Source organism: Phlebotomus argentipes, unplaced genomic scaffold (assembly GCF_947086385.1).
Source record: "Phlebotomus argentipes unplaced genomic scaffold, Phlebotomus argentipes genome assembly scaffold_18, whole genome shotgun sequence".
Lineage (NCBI taxonomy): Eukaryota > Metazoa > Arthropoda > Insecta > Diptera > Psychodidae > Phlebotomus > Phlebotomus argentipes.
In genome coordinates, this window is record NW_026776177.1 from 4,646,293 (window position 1) to 4,665,489 (window position 19,197).

At 43.4% G+C, this 19,197-nt stretch overlaps 3 protein-coding genes across 7 annotated transcripts; 2 read left to right on the top strand and 1 right to left on the bottom strand.

Annotated features, from left to right (window-relative positions):
• Window positions 1-2,260: 2,260 nt before the first annotated feature.
• On the bottom strand, window positions 2,261-9,929 carry LOC132260821 (H(+)/Cl(-) exchange transporter 5). 5 transcript variants are annotated; one of them, XM_059759173.1, is made up of 11 exons: window positions 9,743-9,929; window positions 9,324-9,454; window positions 7,467-7,662; window positions 7,152-7,223; window positions 6,532-6,902; window positions 6,106-6,415; window positions 5,039-6,036; window positions 3,938-4,038; window positions 3,705-3,868; window positions 3,410-3,623; window positions 2,261-3,345 (listed from the first exon to the last, which is right to left on the bottom strand). In XM_059759173.1, the coding sequence occupies exons 2-11, from the start codon at window positions 9,408-9,410 to the stop codon at window positions 3,255-3,257; spliced, it is 2,604 nt and encodes an 867-aa protein (XP_059615156.1). In that variant the 5' UTR covers window positions 9,411-9,454; window positions 9,743-9,929; the 3' UTR covers window positions 2,261-3,254. The 5 variants fall into 5 exon arrangements, with proteins under 5 accessions (XP_059615156.1, XP_059615155.1, XP_059615160.1 ...); XM_059759172.1 differs by having other exon boundaries at window positions 9,729-9,929; XM_059759177.1 differs by lacking the exon at window positions 9,324-9,454.
• Window positions 9,930-10,338: 409 nt separating this feature from the next.
• On the top strand, window positions 10,339-12,817 carry LOC132260111 (diphosphoinositol polyphosphate phosphohydrolase 2). The gene is made up of 3 exons (XM_059758049.1): window positions 10,339-11,320; window positions 11,955-12,110; window positions 12,172-12,817. The coding sequence occupies exons 1-3, from the start codon at window positions 11,222-11,224 to the stop codon at window positions 12,418-12,420; spliced, it is 504 nt and encodes a 167-aa protein (XP_059614032.1). The 5' UTR covers window positions 10,339-11,221; the 3' UTR covers window positions 12,421-12,817.
• Window positions 12,818-13,594: 777 nt separating this feature from the next.
• On the top strand, window positions 13,595-15,989 carry LOC132259424 (E3 ubiquitin-protein ligase rnf146). Its single transcript, XM_059757057.1, has 4 exons — window positions 13,595-13,790; window positions 13,866-13,978; window positions 14,046-14,193; window positions 15,194-15,989. Exons 1-4 carry the CDS (start codon window positions 13,736-13,738, stop codon window positions 15,727-15,729), a joined length of 852 nt encoding a protein of 283 aa, XP_059613040.1. The 5' UTR covers window positions 13,595-13,735; the 3' UTR covers window positions 15,730-15,989.
• The last annotated feature ends 3,208 nt before the right edge of the window (window positions 15,990-19,197 follow it).

Below are 19,197 nucleotides of genomic sequence, written 5' to 3' on the forward strand. Positions count from 1 at the left end.
TTATCACACTGAACCCAAGTACAGAATGAACAAAATATTTAGCCACAATAAAAAACCCGCCACTCGGCGTGGTCTCTGTCGCACATCTTAGCGTCTGACCCTCTCTGGCAACACCATTTCTTCCGTGATCGAGAGTGAGATGGGACACAATGTGCAGGAGAAATGAGGGCAAACAAATAACAGAGGCGTTGCACTATGGCGACTATTTTAGACCCGATGATCATCATGCTTCACATCTCAACCTGCATCCATGCGCGCGTTGCATAATGCTGGCGATGGACTGCGACGTTTGTGAGGAAATGAGCAGATGGAATTTGGCCATACAGCTTGGCCACTCAAATGACAAAACATTGGCTAAAAGTGCGACTTTGCAGATAAGTTTTTGGGGGTGACTCGCCCAATAGTTTGCCTTGGAAGCCACACCCCCAACAAATGTCTGGCTCATAGTGCTTCTGCTATCTCCAAGGTCTTCCAGATTAAGTGTATATTGTCTCAGAGATGCAGTTTGCCAGCAAACTGACTCACGAGTCACGAGAAATTGAGGGTATCGCATTTTTCCCAAAGTGAAAACCACCCTTCAGGATCTACGACAAGATCTATGATCATTTGTATCAAACTCTTGGAAGAAGTCAAGACTGAGTGTTTCTTTTACTGACAAATTGTCCCGTTTCTTTGGATTCTCTTTTGTTTTTACACAAAATCAATTATAATAATTCTTTAATAGGTTATGAAATGAATCAAGGACATATTTAGTGAATAATTCGAATTCTAGCACATCAATCGCTAGTCATTGGCAAAATGATCCATTTTCATGCAAAAATTTATATTATTCTGCATCTTTGATGCCAAGAAATACTACAAATTGTGCTAAGATCGAACATAACTTCTAAAAGAGTAGCTTAGAAAATATTTATTTAGAAAACTTTCTGGACGATTTTGACTCTGATCAGCAATTTTAAGTTCATTAGCATTTGCCAACAGATGATTTTGTGATTTAGAAAGCTTTCAAACCTTTTAAACGAAGTATATAAAAGTTTTGTAGTGAAATTTTGAGGGTTTGGTCGGAAAAAACCACAAAAAAAAATGTTTTCAGTAGATTTTTACAGAAATATCACGTGGAAACATTAGAGATTTGCTATAATTTGCGAATTAGTGTAGAAAAAATCTAAAAATTGCCTATTATCTTCCTTTTATTGACTACAGGTGAAACATCTCACCAACCAACGTCATAGAGAAGTTAATATCAATTATTTTCTGGCCCTGAATCACTGTTTTCGACACGAGTCCGTCTAATTGGCACACATTTCTCGGCCAATTGCGCGCGAATAGCTGGTATTTGTGAGCGGGAGACATTTGTGTGGCTTCTCGTGCTGGCCTGGGGAAAAGAGAGCCTCCCATGCTTTGGCACACACTCGCTTTTCTCCCCCCACACGAGTTTTACACTCACACGAAAGAAAATCGTGCCAACACTCGCGCGCCGAGTTTCTCTGACGAAGGCCAAAATTGTCAGACTTACACACATTTCGGACTCTGTGATCAGCTTTCTCGACGCACAGAAAAAAGCACTCTTTCGACGGCTCAGAGGTGGGACGCAGCCCTTGGCGGGCAGCCACGGGTGCTTCCAGGTGAAATGGGACACGCGATATCACGGCACTGGTGGATGGAACTTACGTGGTTGCAGGTGAATGTGGCCAAGAAAACACCAAACGAGCGATTCGCGCCTCAACTTCATGGATACGTTATTCCTCTTTTCTCTTCTCATCACTCTTGTCACAGCCCAACCAGAGCCTCTGGTGAGAGTGTGGCGCACGGTATATTTGCATGTACCAATACTTTTGGAGGGAGTGTGACGTCACCGCCTCGAAATACCGGATTCGCAGAGTTTTGCCGGGAAATTTGGAGAAATGACGACGACACACACTCACCTGAGCAGCACAATTACGCCCTCGCGGTCCATCGGGCGGATCTCCTCGTCATCGCTGCCAATCATGCCGGCCACTTGCGGAGCCCCCAAAACAACCGTCCTGGAAAGTCGGCTGACTTTCACTGAAAAACTCTCCTCCTTTTCAGACCTTGTTAGATCGATTTCCTCCATGCAAAATCACAACACGCAAATTTCCTCTCTTTCTCACTCTTTCCAGTGCGAATTGCCTTAAAATAGATAAAAGTGCAGAAAAAGGGAATTAATTGGTGTCTGCGCTTCTCCCACGTGAGATAAAAACCAATCAATGTAAGCGCAATTGAAGAAATACCACAAGCATTATCGTTTCAAAGTATACATTTAAATAATTTTCTAATAAATATTTACAATTTTTTTTTCTCTTCAACTTGTTTTCCTCCTTTTTAATATCCTCCTCTATTTCACTCATTCGCTCAATGATTTGATTCTATGTTAAATTATAATAGTTAAATTTATTACTTGAGTAGATGTTTGTTTTCTATTTATTTTTCTTTAACTGTTGATTCACCCTTCACTGTGTGTCCTCACAAAACATCAGCAATGATTTCTCGGCAAAAGTGCAGCGGGAGATCAATATCACTCTCTCTCCTTGATAGATTGTTTAGGAATTTCCTCAACTAAGTAAAAAATGTGTAAAATTCTCCATTTCAACTCGTGTGTTTCCACACTATAAATTATGCAGAGCAAAAATTCGATAGATTTTCTGTAGTTTATAATCTCGCTGTTCTCGTGTGCAATTTTTTTTCACAAAAAAAGAAGATTCTTCAAGACGCATTTCACGGAAGTAAAAATAGTCTTTCACAATTGCCAAGTGAGAGAATCACTAAGAGAAGCTGAGAGTTTTCGTGAAAAAAAACAGCAACAAACCAATCAATATTGCAATTAGCAGTTAGATGCATTAAAAAGAAACATTCACTGCTCTGTTTTCGTGATGCATTGATTCTCTCTCTCTCTCACTCTCGCTCTCGCTCTGTCAGTGATCGTCTTTTCATCCAAATTGCACATCAATTTTCCTAGTTGTTCTCTTGTGATTTAAGAAAAAGAAGAGAAAAAATAAGTATACATCTCACCACATCCGTTCGAGGAAAAACAAATACTTCACCTAAATATTATAGTTATATCAATTTTCAATAATACAAAAGATATTGATTGACACGTGATGTCACACAAAGAGAAAATTCTTTGATGCTCTCTGTCTTCTGTTCCTCTTTCCTCTTCTCCTCTACAGGGGAGACAAGGTCTGTTGGGGGTGAACTGGGGGGCGAAGGGACAACATGAACACTCGCGCGCGCATTCAATTAAACAGAACTGTGTTGGGATCCTCATTGTCCATCTGCTTGATGTGCCTCAGCACATCCTTCTTCGTGATCACGCCCAGCAAGCGACTGCGGAAGAGACAGAGACACTCAGTTTTTCCCGCGGAAGCTCCAAAACTGCCCAAAAACTCACCCATTGTGGGTCACCAGAGTCTGACGAAGGCCCAGTTTGCGGAACATGTCCACGACCGTCTCCATTGGCGTCTGATCCGTGACCGTAATGGGCGCCATGTCCAGGATCTTCTTCATCTTAAGTGGCGGCGGTCCGAGTGTCTGCACATGCGTTCCAGACGTGAATAGCACCAGAGATTGACCACAAATTCCATCAATCATCCTCTTGGCATTCTCTATACAACAAAAAAACAGAGAAAGCAATCAGCATAAGAATTGTCTCTCCTCCTCATCAGCATCATTAAGAAGATACTCACCAAGGGCCAAATTGAGATTCCTCCTCACAACAAATCCCACCAAATACTGACTCTCCTTGGACACCACGACAGGATATCCATTGTGTTCTGTCTCCTTGAGAAGCGCCTGAACATCATCCACCGTCATAGAGTCTTGCGTGATAACGGACAAAGTCTCATTGCGTCTGCAGAAGAATAACAAACATCTCAATAAATCATCTCCAAATTGACCTGAATTCATCTTCTCAACTCACTTTGGTTGCATCACATCCGCCGCCAGTGTCGTATGAGCAAATTCATCCTTACTATCTAAGAATGGATATCCGTTCAGACTTATGTGAGCATCATAAATACCCTGCAAAAGACAACATGCAAAAGTCTGTTAGCATATTATATCATTCGCAACTCTGCAATTTACGTCAATACTCCAGAGATTATTTGTAGGCGTTTTTTTTCTAGTTCAATCTTCTTCTAACCTTCTGTGCCTGAGTGATAACAGATAAAAAGAGCTCTGCATGACAATCAGCACTTACGAGACTTCCTCATCTACATTTCTCTCACACCAAATGCCAATGATTACATTACGCTGCCTTATTGTCACTACAATTCACAGCAGTGGGAGTTTTATCAGAGCAATTCGGAAGAGAAAGAGACTGTTTATTGGCCACCTTATCAACTCCTCCATTCATGGCAAATTGCTTTTGGCATTAATTAGTCTGAATTTCGCTGAATTGTCTCTCTAAATATACAACAACAGCGGAAAAAAATCAATAGAAAAAGCGTATTTCTGGTCTTTGAACAATATTTTGGCCAAAGTAAATTTCGTGCACGAAATCAATTGACGAATCAAAACTCACGTAGGAACCACGCGATGTTGCATCAGAATAACATTTTCAGAATTATCCTAATCAATCTCTTTTGCTCAGGTGTTGAAGCAATTTGTTCGAGGGGAAAAACCCTTCAAAAGTTAAAGCGACAAGACATGAAAATTGATGCGGTTTTTCGCAGAAATCTTTGAAAATGACAGAGAATATCTGTAATTATTAATGAGAAGACTTAAAAGATTTATGTTGTTTAGCATCTTATGAGGGCAAAATTAAATGCTCGATTTAGGCAGAATGAAATTTCTCAAGCAAGTCATCGCAAATCACAAAAACATTGGAATTTACGTTGATTATCATTAAATAGAAAAAAAATGCCCCAAGATTTCCCAATCCGGGAATTTCTGGTTTCGTAACTTTGCTCTCATTGTGATAATCTCAGCTCTTCATATTCATATTCACTTAACCAGAAAATACCGATTAAACACACTGCAAAAAAGGTGATTTATGCGAGACATTTGTAAAGCTGCTCACCTGACGTCCCAGAGCGTCTCCGACCCATTTGGAGGCCATGGCGGCCGCCATGAGGGGCACAATGTACAGCACGCCGCCAGTCAACTCGAACATTATCACCACCAGCGACACCGTCATGCGCGTGACGCCGCCGAGGACCGCCGCGGCGCCCACCATGGCGTACAATCCGGGTGTGATGCAGTTCTCTCCAGTGGAGCACTCGCCGGAGAAGATCCACACTTTGGGATAGTTGTACGCCAGCTGCTCCATCCCAATGCCCACGATGCGTCCCATGATTGCGCCCAGGCAGAGCGACGGGATGAACAGGCCGCACGGCACTTTGATGCCAAACGTGAAGATCAGCAGCACCACCTTGACGATGAAGGCCAGGATGAGGAGCCAAATGGCATGATAAACTCCCGGTCCGGCGGCCGCAATCTCAATGGCCGAGTTCACGTCCGTGAAGTTGCGATTGTAATCACACAGCGGATCGCTGTTGGAGATGCCACACTGCTTGAACAGCAGGAAGATCAGCTCACTCATGTTCATCCTCGTGTAGGGATTCGGGTACGCAATCACGGCCGTGATGAGCGTCACCACGAGCACCTCCGCCACGGGATACTGCCCCAGGCGGCTGTACTTCCTGTAGTGGCACCACTTGAGGTTCGCCTTGATGAAGATCGTCCCAATGATGCCACCCATGATGCCCAATCCCACAAACGGTATCAGCTCGAAGAAGATCCACGGCTGTTTGTACTCCACGAAGAACATCACTGTGTGATTGTTGCCGAATGGATTGATGGAGCGCAAGATGAAGGCGGCAATCAGGGCGCAGAAGAAGGATCGCCACAGTGTCTTCAGAGGGAAGTAGTAGCTCACCTCCTCCAAACTGAACAACACACCACCAATGGGCGCTCCGAAAGCCACAGAAACACCCGCAGCCGCTGCCGCTGAGAGAATTTCCCTCTTCTTCGCTTCATTCTTTCCGTACTTCGGAAAGAGATATGATAAGATGTTGCCTGCGAGAGAAAGTCATTCACTGTCAAACACACACGCATCCTGGACAGATGGAAGAGAGCTTGATTTACCTATGCAACTGGCTATGTGCACCATGGGACCCTCTTTGCCCAAGCACAATCCCGTTGAGACGGACAACATGATGCCCACGGATTTGATGATGAGCGTCCACTTGCCCAAATACCCTCGAATGATGAATCCCGAGAGGATGGTCTTGATCTCAGGAATACCAGAGCCGCAGGCGTAGGGCGCAAATTGGCGCACCAGGCAAGCTGCCAGCGCGGCAAAGGACATTGCCCAGAATATGTAGAAGAAGTAGGAGATGATATACGATCCGGCGCCTTCCCTGGCCTGGGAAAACACCTCAGGCCACATGAGCCACTAAAAGCAGAGAAAAGACAGCTTAAATTCACTCTATCAATTCTGCGCGATTTATGATTTATGGCCACGCTGATATGGACGGAAGAAAAACAGTGCCAAACATGGTTTTCTCTTACTTGTGAGCAATTTCCACTGTCGAATGTCGTCTCGTTGGACGACCAGCAGCACTGCTCGCGATTGAGCCAGAAGGCTTGAGGGCAGATGCCAAACTTGAGATCCGCCATCCAGCTGGCGCCAATGTCCACCACGCCAGCCACACAGCCCGCCGTGATGCCCACGAGGAGGACGCACAGCCAGCCAGACCACGCATCGTGGGCGCCCTTTATGAGATCTAGCAAGGAGTTTTGGCGCTTCTTCACGATGTACCGATGCCTCATGCGGTCCCTCGCGATGTCGCGCTGCCAGTCGATTGTGTGAAAATCATCATACTGCCCCAATCCCGGAATGTCATCACAGTTGTCCATAATTCCGGCAAAGGAAATTCCTCCTGCAGCGAGAGAAGAGAGAGAGTGAAAAGTCATTAACATCACTTAAGCGCCATTTCTTCCACACCAAAGTAACGAAAAAAAGGCAGCATAGAGAAAAAGAGTCTCTAATTGGAGGAGTGGGAGGAGTGAAGCATAAAATAATAAAAAAAAGTATCAAATGTTAGCGAGTCAATGTGGAATTTTGCAACGAGAACACACATAAGGAGATCTAGGGAGTGGCCAAAGAGAGTCAATTTACACCGTCTTACCTTCTTCCGGACCATCAAAGGACGTGGAAAATCTTACAGTTACTTCTTCTTTATCTACATTCTCGACATTCTCTAATAAGGTTTAATTTTGTGCATTTTATTTGTTTGTTTTTAGTGATGTTTCAAAGGTCGTGTGAATATCGTTATATTGTTTTGTTGTTGATGATAGAAAAGAAAAGAAAAGAAAAGAAAAGAAATAAATTATATACAGTGAAATATTGTCAATCCTTGCTATACCGCTACTTGTGTCTTAGTCTAAGGAAACTACGCCTACACCCACAACTGTGCCACCCACAGCCGCTGCGGCCCACTTACCGTCGTGATCGTTAAAATCCCTGCCGAAGGGCGAGTGCGTCGGCGAAGGATGGCGCACGTTATCATTGCTGGACATCATTGTTGTGCTGTTCCTTGAGTTCTCGCTCGTCGGCGTGATGTCAATCATATCATCCTCTGGCGGCAAATTGCTCAGAGATGTTGTATTCGTCAACGTGGGATGATTCTGTCCGTTTGACTGCAAAGCAAACACAATCGCAATGTCAACATTAGAAGAAAGAGACTCGCAAGGAAGCCCCGAAAATCCATAGAATAAAAAATCACCATCGAACTTTAAAAGCCTTGAATGTAAAAAGAAATGAACATGAATTTCTAAAGACTTGATAACTTATTCAACACTTTTGCTGCGTGATTAATATTGAAATGAGAAGCGCAGATGATGGGGAGGGAAAGAGGGGAAATCTATACAGTTTTCTGCATAGTTGGAAGCCACACAAGTTCCTCCACACGATAGTCACATGATTAAAAAGCACAATGAGCACAACACACCTCGCCGAAATGGCTCAATTAATGCTTATTTGCTCAGCAAATAACATAAATGAGGCGCTTGAACTTGAATACTTCACGACACAGATTCTTCACGCTCACGCAGAGATTCCCTGAGAGAACCCTAAAAAATTATGTAAGCATTTTTACGCTACAGGAAAACTTCCTACAATAGCCCAATAAAAACAATAATAACGAAAAGAACTCAAAGATACGAGAGTCAAATTGCTCCATTTGAACGTAGAATTCAAAGTCTTCGTTTAAATCACTTTTCTCACTGATTTAAAGGTAAATAAATTGTATTTTAATTGCAATTTCACTGCGTTTTCCAAGCATTGAGAGAAAAATCGGGCTCGAATTAAGTCAATTTTAGCATATAATCCAAGAATAATCAGATTGAAATCCGATTAATAAAGATTTTCGTCTTGATTTCAAACGGAGAAGACTGAAATCAAGATTATCCGCTTTAAAATTATCCTTTTCTGGTGAAATCAGAGTGAAATTAAGTGTTTCCAAATCTTTAAAAATATTCCAAAATATTCTTTGAAAAATTCTGAATTTCTCGAGCTAAAATTAAGTCTTTTTCTGTTAGTTTAAAAACCATTTTTGCTCATGAAACAAGATTTTTACAGGCTAAGAAAATCATCATTATTTCGCTTATTTTCATGAAATGTTTTTTGGGTGTAACTTCATTTTAGTAGCAATTTTATCATCACAATGATAGCTGACAAGTTTATAGAATGAAAGAAGTGCAAATGAGTGATTAAATCAATTGAAAAAGCCACCATTTTCACTAATATTCTTTAAACTGATAGCAAAAAGGCTTATCACAACACCTAAACCAAGTTGCGAATTATCTTTGACGGCTGATTTCGTGGAAATTTACGCGCTATTTTTCGCGACATTGCTTATTCAGCCCTTCGCGAAGGAGCTGAAAACAGTGACAAAGAATGAGTGCAACACAATAAATGGTTGAAAAGCAAAACACTGAGTCACACTTTTTCCACTCTCAACAGGTAATTTGGTGAAGGTGTTGGTGAAGAAATGGTGCCATGTGCAGTTTTAATTATTCACGAAGCAGCCCTTCCTGGGCAGAGGGTCCGCGGGGCCGGGATTAGGGGGTGGGAAAGCCCGTGGCTGAGGGGGAGTCGAGGCCTTCCAGCGGGGGCGGATGGAAAATCGATCGCGAGCAGGTCAACAGAGCGCAAGCTCTCGCGTATTTTTGCACTCTCACGCGTGCCGGATCGCGATGGGGGTGAGAAATGCACTTCATTCATGCCTCCGGAGGCGCCCCGGAGGGCGGATTCTGCGGGATCTGAGCTGGGAAATTTGGGGAGTGTGTTTTGAGTCTACCTTCTTCGTGACCGCCTGGTAGGAAGTACCGTGTCCAGTGGCCGCGGATGTGGTCGAGCGTCCGCCTCTCAGTGGGAATTTCTCCATGATAGCTGAAAAATCTTCTGCACGGCGCGACTCTCCCTCAACATCTGGAGCAAATGGCGAGAAGACACACGCATTAATTGGCGCAGCAATGGCCCCGTGATATCCTTTATGGCGCCCCCAATCTCCCTCACAGCCACATTTATTGCTCTGTCGTCAGTCGGGTGGGTGTTAAAATTCCATGCAAATTGCCCCTTTTTCGCGTGATACAAGAAGTGCCCAAGGAAAAAGAAGAGCTTCACAGTGAAAACGTCATTGACGTAGAGGAATTTTTTGCGATGACTTTTCACACAAAGCTACACGCCAATTTCGCCCACTCACATGCATCCTCTTACTTTCTCCTCCTTCCGTGGGCCCCTATCCACTCTCTTTGCACACTTTTTCACACTTTTGCCCCGCTTTTCCTGGAGATTTTGGCCACTTTTGCACGGGGAGAAAAACTTTCTCTGCACTTCACGGACACTTTTTGACAACGCAGAAGAATTCCCCTCCACGGCGACTAGCGCAGTTGAGCGGACAGCATGGGAAGCAGCATTGGAATTTCACGGTTGATTGAGTAAAGAATTATATTTATTATTATCAAATTATGCGCATTTCAAGCTCTGATATGATGCGAAAAATTCTTTGATAAGCGCATTCGTTACAACACTGCATCGACTTACTCTAGAATAGTTTATTTGCACTAGGATTATTTACCAATGATTTATCACAAAGTCAATCATCGAATCCACGATTTTGTGAGCTCTCGTGACAACAAAGAATTTCCACTGAAGAAAAGGAATTGAAAAATGAAAAGACTGATTGTCTTGTCAATTTTTTTTTTTATAAATAACTGAATCGAGACTCATATAACCAAATAATTACTTTCCTGAGTCCTTTTAGATCCCAAAGAAACTCTCCTGACCATTTTGGCTCTCATCTTGGCAGTTCTCACCACTTTAGCAAGCACACAAACCGTCTTTTGTTTGGCAGTATAAAATATGCAGAATATCCCTATCATCCTCATATTATCGCTGAGAAATCTGTATTAAAATTTAATTGTCTGGGACGTAGGAATAATTTTTATTGCTCTCTTCAACCTTTTCAGGGGCTCACAATTTTGGTGGTGAGAAAGGTCAGTTTTGGAATCCACCACTCGCCATGAATGGTGAGAAAGTGGCAAGTGTCAGTGGCTGTCAAGGGTTTTTCTGATCGTCCGGGAAAGAGTGCGGAAATCCCCAAATCCCCGTGCAACTGGGCATCTCTGCCGCGTAGAATTGCCCCCATCGTGACCCCGTGATCCCCGTGGCGCGTGTGAGTGTGCCGCACTGCCGCGTGGCGCAGTGTTTCCACGTGATTTGGTGCGAAGAGTGTCGCGCGGACATGCCAGCCGTGGCTTATCTCGTGTGTGGCGAGCAAGTGAGCCCCGCGAAGGCGCGTCAGTAGGGCTGTGAGGACTCCGGGGCCGTCCAGGTGCTGTGCATCGGTGTCCAGCTGGACAGAGGATTCCGCTGAGCGCCGCCATCATGAGCAGTTTCGGGCCGTCAATCGACTTTTTCGGGGGTGCAAATCGATTTCTCTAACACATTTCTCTGACTACCGTCCTGTGTTCGCTGACCCCGTGTGCGATAGTCATCCGGGCTGTTGTGTTTCGTTTCCCCGGTCGCCCCTTTTTCGTTCGCCCCCACAAAGCTCACGCTTCCTGTGGCTGTTCTGTTGACTCCCGGAGGAACTCAGTGGTTGCACGCGACGTCACGCGCGATCGGTAGTCAGTTGCGCGAGTGTGATAGGTAGATTGCCTGTGCGGGAGAGAGAGAGAAGCACAGCCGGCAGCCATGGTGAAGGAGAAGCCAAACTCTGTGCGAATCTACGACAAGGAGGGCTTCAGACTCCGAGCGGCCTGCATTTGTGTCCGTTCAGAGGCGGAAACTGAGGTAATTCCCCACATTTCGCCACCTTCACTGCACTTTTTCTCTGTTCTGACCACCAATCGGCGCCCCAAAAAGCCGGCGAGTGCGAGCGAGACAGTGTGATAAGGGTCAGAGTGGTGACTTGATTGTGGGGACTTTTCCCCTGCAATTTTGTCCAGGCAACAAATTCAAATGCCAAGTGGCTGTTTTTTTGTTGTTCTAATTAGCAACGTCACAAGAAGTAAACAAAATAAACTTTTTATAGTTGTTATCTATTTATGAGAGGCTCTTCCAAACACAACTTATGGTGTCGCATGAAGAGAGCACGTGAGTCGGGCAACAATGTTGCATAAACAGCTTTGCTTATTCATTCTAATCGACTCTTGATTTCTTTGCATAACCATTTTTGTATATTTATTCAACCGCCCATACTTTGTCTTAATGTTTTCTGCCTCTCATTCGTGTGAATCCCCGCTTTGTGGTGGTGAAGAACAAGAATCACAGGAGGAAAAAATCCCGTAGATTATCTTCTATTTGAGGCAATTCTTTTCTCTTCTCCAATATTCTGCACTGTTTCGGTGACTCATGAAGTGAAGAATGCCATGATCATTAGTGAAGCTCGCCAGTCGTCAATCTTAATGACTGTCTCTCATTGCAGGTGCTCTTGGTGACTTCCTCGAGGCGCCCGGAGTTGTGGATAGTGCCCGGCGGTGGCGTGGAGCCGGACGAGGAGAGCTCCGTGACGGCAGAGCGAGAGGTTCTGGAAGAGGCCGGCGTCGTTGGCAAGCTTGGCCGCTGTCTTGGCGTCTTCGAGGTGAGAAGAAAAGACTTCGGAGGAACTTTTGGGCATTTAATAGAACGCGCTTTGATTGCAGAATCGCGAGCATATGCATCGGACGGAGGTGTTTGTTCTCACGGTGGAGAAGGAGCTGGACGAGTGGGAGGACTCGCGGTCCATTGGCAGGAAAAGACAGTGGTTCTCCGTGGACGAGGCGCTGACGCAGCTGGCGCTCCACAAGCCCATCCAGAGACACTATCTGCAGAAGTTGAAGCACTCAAAAGCCCCTCCGGACGAAGCCGAAGCCGACACCACGACCACAGCCGCCTCAGCCGACGAGACATGAAGACATTCACCGCCTGTGACACGATCCTCCACCTCAGAGTCCACTTCTCAGACACAGCCACTGATGATGATGAAAAGAAGAAGGAAATAGTTTAGCAAGGGCGTAAAATAAATAGCGAGAGACAGAGAAAATCAAGAGATAAACGGTAGTAATTTAAAGAATAGGACTAAAATCTACATTTTATCTGCCCTTTTCTTTTCTTCTGTTAAAGAATCACACTTCCTGATTTCTTTTTTTTCTCCTTTTTCTGTCCGTCAGGATAAAAGGAGTAACATTGACGATTTTTCTGTTTCACACACTTTCTAGGCTTAAAAACGAAATAATTTCACACTTCTTTTAATTCTTTAATCTCTACCATGAATACTTGTATACATATTATATTAAAAAAAAAAGAAAATCGTATTTCTACATAAAGAGAATCAAACATGATTGAGTGTAAAAAAAATCCCGAATGGAAAAATTCGACAAAGAGATTAAAAAAAACAACAAAAAATGAATGGGGAAAAGAAATTTGTAGAAAAAAATATGAATTCTACTAGTGGTTTTATATATTTGTTTTTCATTATAGTTTGTTTCCACGCGATTAGGAAGGAAAAAAATGTATCAAAGATACTCTATATTGCTATATGAATATTACATGCAAGTAAAGGAAAATTATTTTGAAAAAAAAAATTACTTTAGAAATGCTCTTATTCAATTGTATAGATGAGAAAGAAAAAGAATAATTTTTAATTTTGCAAAAGGAAAGTAATCACCGTTCCTGCTTAGTTTCCTGGAAAAGTCTGTAGGTACTTAAATGTTCGGTTTTTCTCGAATTATTTTTGAAAAGAGAAGAAAAAAAAGAAATTTCCCCGGCCTTTTCACACGATTTTGCAAAAAGGAAAAAGGCAAATTTGAGAGCAAGCAAGAGTTTAAGAAAAGATAAAACGCAAGGAAAACATAAATTAATTATCAGTGGGTAAAAAAAAAACTACACTTTTTATATATTTTAAGAGAATGGTGAAATATACTTTAAAAATAGGTATTGATATTTTGAATAAAATGATGAAAAAAATGATCACGAAAGCCTTTTTTTCTGTGTCATTTTGCAATTTCAAATGTTGCGCAATGCGCGCGTTTCACGGTGTAGTTTTTGACAAACACAAGACATCAACTTTTCGTAATAACTTCAGTGTGTTTCGGGAAGTCAGACAATAACAATAGAACGCATTTCAGTATTTTCAACCAGTTTTCGCAATGGAATACAGTTATTAGACGCTCATCATCTGCCCCAAAGTCTTCAATTGCTGATTCTCGTGGTGATTTACGTGTCGAAATGGCAGAAGCTCTAGAAGTTACGACGCCAATTGATGGTGAAGAGAAGGACAAAAGTGAGTGGAAAGTTTTCTGGAAGACGACTTTCTGTTCCTTCCGGAAAGGATTGCCAATATCTCGTTCTTTTCCAGTGCTCCAGTCGCAGTCCTTGTCGGACAACATCGACTGCTCCATCTGCCTCCAGTCCTGCATTCACCCCACGAGGCTGCCGTGTGGCCACATCTTTTGCTTCTTGTGTGTCAAGGTGAGTTGCTCGCTTCTCTCGTCCGGGAGTGCAATTTCCCATGCTCACGGGCTCTTCTGTTCCACAGGGAGTGGCCAGTAAGAACCGCCGATGCGCCCTGTGCCGTCGTGACATCCCGCCAGAGTGCTTGGAGCATCCGGAACTGGTGCGCGGCACTCAGGACCTGAGCGCGAGTGCCGGAAGCGAGATCCGGTGGTTCTACGAGGGCAGAAACGGTGAGTAGCCCCACAAATACACCCTCTCCTGCCACACCACTGACTCACTTGACCATTGAAGGTGGGTGGTGGGAGTACGAAGCTCGCGCGCGGGAAGAGCTCGAGACGCACTTCGAACGGGGTTCGACGGTCTTCAGCACAATCCTGTGCGGCAACGTTTACGAGGTGGACCTGAAGGAGATGGTGCAGTACCCCAAAGACCACCCGCGCAGGAGGAGGCGCATCCGGCGCGAGGACACCGATCCGCAGTTGTGGGTTCGCGGGGTGGCCGGAATCGCGGTGGACAACGCACGTGCCGAAGATCAGGGGGATGAACCGTGATGGGGAGGGAAAGTCACCCTGAACGGAGTGGAAGAAGAGATATTTTTGAAATACCGAATTCTGCAAACTGTAAATAGTCTCGTGTATGAAATTCATTGGGATTATTCATTGTGTATCGATTTATTATTCAATGAGAGATGAGAAATCCGCCCAATAATTCGATAAAATTAATTTCAATGTGAATCTTAATGAACTTTAGTTTTATTCCTAGAGGAAAGTTCTTCAATTCCAAGAATAATTTCTATGAATATCCAATCAAGAAATACATTATTAAGTCTAATTTCTCAGTAATAATTTTCTGTGCTTATTTTTTATGACATTTAGCATTTATAATTGATTTTTCTATTATTGAACTTGAAGTTTTCAATTCATACATAAGTATTCATATGAATAAGCACTGCACACTTCTCTAAATAAGTGAATATTCGAAGGTAGGCTTTCTAAGCCAGAGATTACAAGATATATCAAGAGACGGTGAAATAAAGGGGCGACAATATAAGCTTAACACGCCAATTTAGCAGGTCTTAAGATGTCCTTTTCTTCCGTATGTGCAAGTCTTATTTAATATGAGAGAGTCTAGGCTAGAATTATGATCCAAATACATGTGTTACGTTCGCCAAACCAGACTAATGTCGGCTCTTCTTGTTCTTTGCAACCCCGGAAACTGGCCGCGGCGCAGGCTGGTGGCAGTATGACGTGCGCACGAGCCAGGAGATCGAGGACGCGTTCGCGCGCAAGGAGAAGACCTGCTCCATCCTCGTGGCGGGCTACTTGTACTGCGTGGACTTTGAGTCGATGAGTCAGATTCGGCAGGACGATCCGTCGCGGCGGCGCCGCGTGAAGCGCGACTTGGCGTCGGTGCCGAAGAAGGGCGTCGCCGGCCTGCGAATAGATAGCAATAATGTGGTGGTGACGGACGCGACGCCCACCACGTCGGAGATCACGACGAGCGAGCCAGTTCCTACGTCTGCCAATCCGAATCCCGTCTCGTCGCACACTGCCACCGACGCGGCGCTGCGGATCGCCTCCCACCTGCTGGACTCGATGCTCACGCAATCCGACGACTACCAGTCGTCCGACGAGACGAGCCGCGACATCAGCCAGGAGATCTTCGATGACTCCGGCGATCTGCTCGAAGGCATCCGGAATCTCACGCTGTGCAACTTCGGCGAGGAGTCCAGCGACACGGACAGCGATCTTGAGATTGTGCTGTAAATTGTCCAGCGAACACTGTCGAAATTGCATCCTGACGCTCGCCGTTTCGATGATTTTTTCGATGGAGAAAGAGAAAAAAAATCGATTTTCCCGGTATTTTTATGCAACTTCTCATTTTGTTTGATTGATATCTCGTGATACATATTGAAAATAGTAGTTGGCAAATTCATGGTTCTTCGACGTTTTACTAAGTGTCGCGATGTTGAGAGCGAAGGGCGTACCTGTGAATTATAATTGTGAATAAAATTCCATTCAGTGTACCAGAAACACTCTCGGGCGTCTTTCACTCCCATTTCAAGAGTGTTGCATCGAAAAATGCAAATTAAGCCCAGCATTGCACGCTGTTTGCGAGTGTTCCCGTTCTCTTGTTGATCATTCGTGCAATACGAATCACCGTGAGTAAATACGCAGTGTTCTATTTATTGTGATATGTTGTAAATTGCTAATTGGTGTTATTTCTTGGAAGAAAAAAATCGTTAACCCCTGATTCACATTGAACGTCATGTTGAATCGTGTGATTGTTGATTTTGGAGAAGAGTTTCTTCTTTCATTTCTCATACTTAATGACTAAAATCCGTTCTCTGATTTCCATGCAATTGCGTGTTTGCGTTGATTTTTAAACAGTATTAATCCTTAACTCTCCTTTCTTGCTTACAAAATTATATAGTTTTGCGTGGGTTTAATGGAAATTTCCACCTTCGCCTGAACTATAAAACAATCATGTTTTCAACAGATTTTTTCCAGGTGTTTTCTTAATTTGTGGCTCAATTTGCTCAGTTGATCACATTATTATATTTGGGAAAATCAACGATAATGAGTGGCTTAAGCGAGAAAAAGGTAAAAAATGCTGCTGCTTTAGAAAAATTTGGATTTAGTGACAGTTTATGTCAGAAAAACTGTCCATTTTTGAGCAACTAAAGGAATTTTATGGCTCTTATAAAGCATTAAAGTCAATGCGTGCTTGTCACTAATGGGATAACTCCCTAACGCCTTCGCCTGCATTTTATATACTTTTCTATCCTTAAATTGCAGTTTATATATATATATATATAAAATACTCATCACATAGATATTGAATTCCAATAGAAATTTGTGCACAGAAAGCTTTTCTCAAGGCTTTTCTGGTCAGACCGAGGAAAATTATATAGAAAGCACTATAAAGTCGAAAACTTTCCACAACTTTGGCGAGAAAAGTGCAGCACTTCCTATACTCGATTGTTTGTGAGCCGAATCAAGTGTCAACAGCAGTTTAAGATTTCTCCTTTATTCACTACTTCAATACGTAATTCAATAGGTTGATTCTCTTCTTATTGCTTCCATATAAATCAAAAAGTGATTCAAACTGACAAAGAGGTATTTTAAAATTCGCCCCCAGCTTGAATTGTTTGTTTTCAAAAAGGACATCCTGGGCGTGGCATTTGAGTGGGCGGGGCTTTCGCAAATTGCCTGTGACCGCGCGCGTGTGACACATTTTCCCTTTTTTAATCCTCGCAATGCTTTCCGCAGACGAATTGTCAGACAGGCGATTTTATTCCCCGTCGACCATAATTTCTTTGGCTATTTCTTTGGCAATTTCTTTGGATTCCTTCAAAACACACTCTATCTAATCATTGCAGTGGAGTGTGATATTAATACCCCGTCTTTAAGTCAAATTCCCATCTCGTCTTCGCTCCCTCACACTTCGCCCGATGTGAATTGATGGCTCCATGCCTTTTGTGTGTTTTATCGCGTGCTCAGACGGAGGCGCGACCGAGGGACTCTCTCGCTCTTCTCGAGATATTTTCCCACCAGCATCGACCAGAGTCTCAATCACAGTGTTGTCAGCATCATCGGGAAAATTGTTATGTTGTGAGTTTTCCTCCTGTGTGCGCGTTCAGTGTAGGAGTTGAGAGATATTCTGGCGCGCTGCTGGCGAAAGTCTTTCAGCATGTTCAGTTAACATTTTCACTCGGTGCGGAACGGTCGCAGGGATTTTCCGCCAGGATTGCGAGTGCGAGCTGATCCTGAAGCCGTGCGATTAGACGACTATCTGTTGTTGTGCATTTTCCCGTGGCTATTCGTCACTCTTGACGGACTCTCTCAAGCCAGGAATCTGTGTCAACTGAAATCACTTCACTGGGATCGCTTCCGAGAGTGATTAAAATTAATTTTTGCCAGACACTCTTTCCACAGTGCGATAAATTTGAAAACTCTCGAGGAGGAGGAGGAGGAATTTTCGAACGAGTTTCTCTCACATTCTGTGTTTGTGTCGCCAATTAGATATTAAGCTCACCTCGTTTGAACACATAGTTTCTCATCTACACCTTCAAATATTCTCGCCTGGCAAGAAATATGTAGAGAGGCAGAAATCCAATATTGCGTGTGCTGGGCGAGGGGGTAAATAGAGTCGCCAGAATTATGAGATTTAAGTGATTTACTCACGGTGGCCGTGTGCGGACGTTCTGTGTGTGTGGACTGAGTGGAGGAATTTCAGCAGCAAATAAATTGAGAGGGAGGAGAATTCTTTAATTAACGGGAAAGTGTTCTCCAGTGCAGCTCCGGTGGTGTTGAAATTGATTCTTAATGCGCGCTGCAGTGATTAAGTGAGAAATATCCAAATAAATGAGGTCCTGCATTTGGCAAACATCATTAAATTGAATGATGGAGATTTGCCATCATCTGTGGAGTGCAAAAAACTGAATGTCTTCCACAGAAGTGAATTTGCCAGCAAGTTTCGAAGTATAGAGAGAAAACACCCAGTGGAAACCGCCAAGGATAATAATACTGTCTCTCGCTCATCTCCAAGACACACTGAGTGGGTAAGGATTTCATTTCATTCGGGAGACTCAGGCAGAATTTGCCAAAAGGATTAGGCATGTTTTCATGCATCTGATAAATTGTTTTGTACGCGGAGAATCTTCTCAGTAACAAAGACGGAAGGCAATTGTTATTGTTCCAACTCATTCGCCACCTATATAGGCAACCCTGTGGAAATGGGGTTATTATTCAGGCAACAATAAACTTCCCCTATTCGTCGAGGAAACAGGCAAAAATGCCTCCTCTCGTTAACGGATATTGGGTTGGAACATATAAAGTCAATAATTGCGATATAAGCACCACTCAGTGATTAGATCTGACTCATGGCTGATGTGCTGAATTCTGGGGTGATTTGAGGTGAGGATTCAGTCGAAATGCTGTGACCTTAATGTCTTGGATTTAGACACACATCAAGACTTTATGTCACCAACAGCATCGTATACAAATTTCACACCATTTCACACTCATTTACGTCTGCTGAAACATTGTGGGAATAAAAATGTTTAAATACACTCACATAGTGAAGTCATTTGCATCCGAAAAAATACTGAATTAATTAATAAAGTGGTAACTTTCCAACAACCCCGAATAAAAAAAACCATTAAATTATACATTTTTGGCTTGCAAAATTGTTGTTCATTTGAAACTTTTTTTCAATTCTATACTACAGTG

Coding starts and splice junctions, on each gene's coding strand:
- LOC132260111 (XM_059758049.1), top strand. CDS start 11,222: ATGGTGAAGGAGAAGCCAAACTCTGTGCGAATCTACGACAAGGAGGGC. Junction 11,321..11,954: donor GTTCAGAGGCGGAAACTGAG/GTAATTCCCCAC, acceptor CTCTCATTGCAG/GTGCTCTTGGTGACTTCCTC. Junction 12,111..12,171: donor GCTGTCTTGGCGTCTTCGAG/GTGAGAAGAAAA, acceptor CTTTGATTGCAG/AATCGCGAGCATATGCATCG.
- LOC132260821 (XM_059759173.1), bottom strand. CDS start 9,410: ATGGAGAAATTCCCACTGAGAGGCGGACGCTCGACCACATCCGCGGCC. Junction 3,869..3,937: donor GCGGATGTGATGCAACCAAA/GTGAGTTGAGAA, acceptor ATTCTTCTGCAG/ACGCAATGAGACTTTGTCCG. Junction 3,624..3,704: donor GAATCTCAATTTGGCCCTTG/GTGAGTATCTTC, acceptor TTTGTTGTATAG/AGAATGCCAAGAGGATGATT.
- LOC132259424 (XM_059757057.1), top strand. CDS start 13,736: ATGGCAGAAGCTCTAGAAGTTACGACGCCAATTGATGGTGAAGAGAAG. Junction 13,791..13,865: donor TGGTGAAGAGAAGGACAAAA/GTGAGTGGAAAG, acceptor GTTCTTTTCCAG/TGCTCCAGTCGCAGTCCTTG. Junction 13,979..14,045: donor TTTGCTTCTTGTGTGTCAAG/GTGAGTTGCTCG, acceptor TCTGTTCCACAG/GGAGTGGCCAGTAAGAACCG.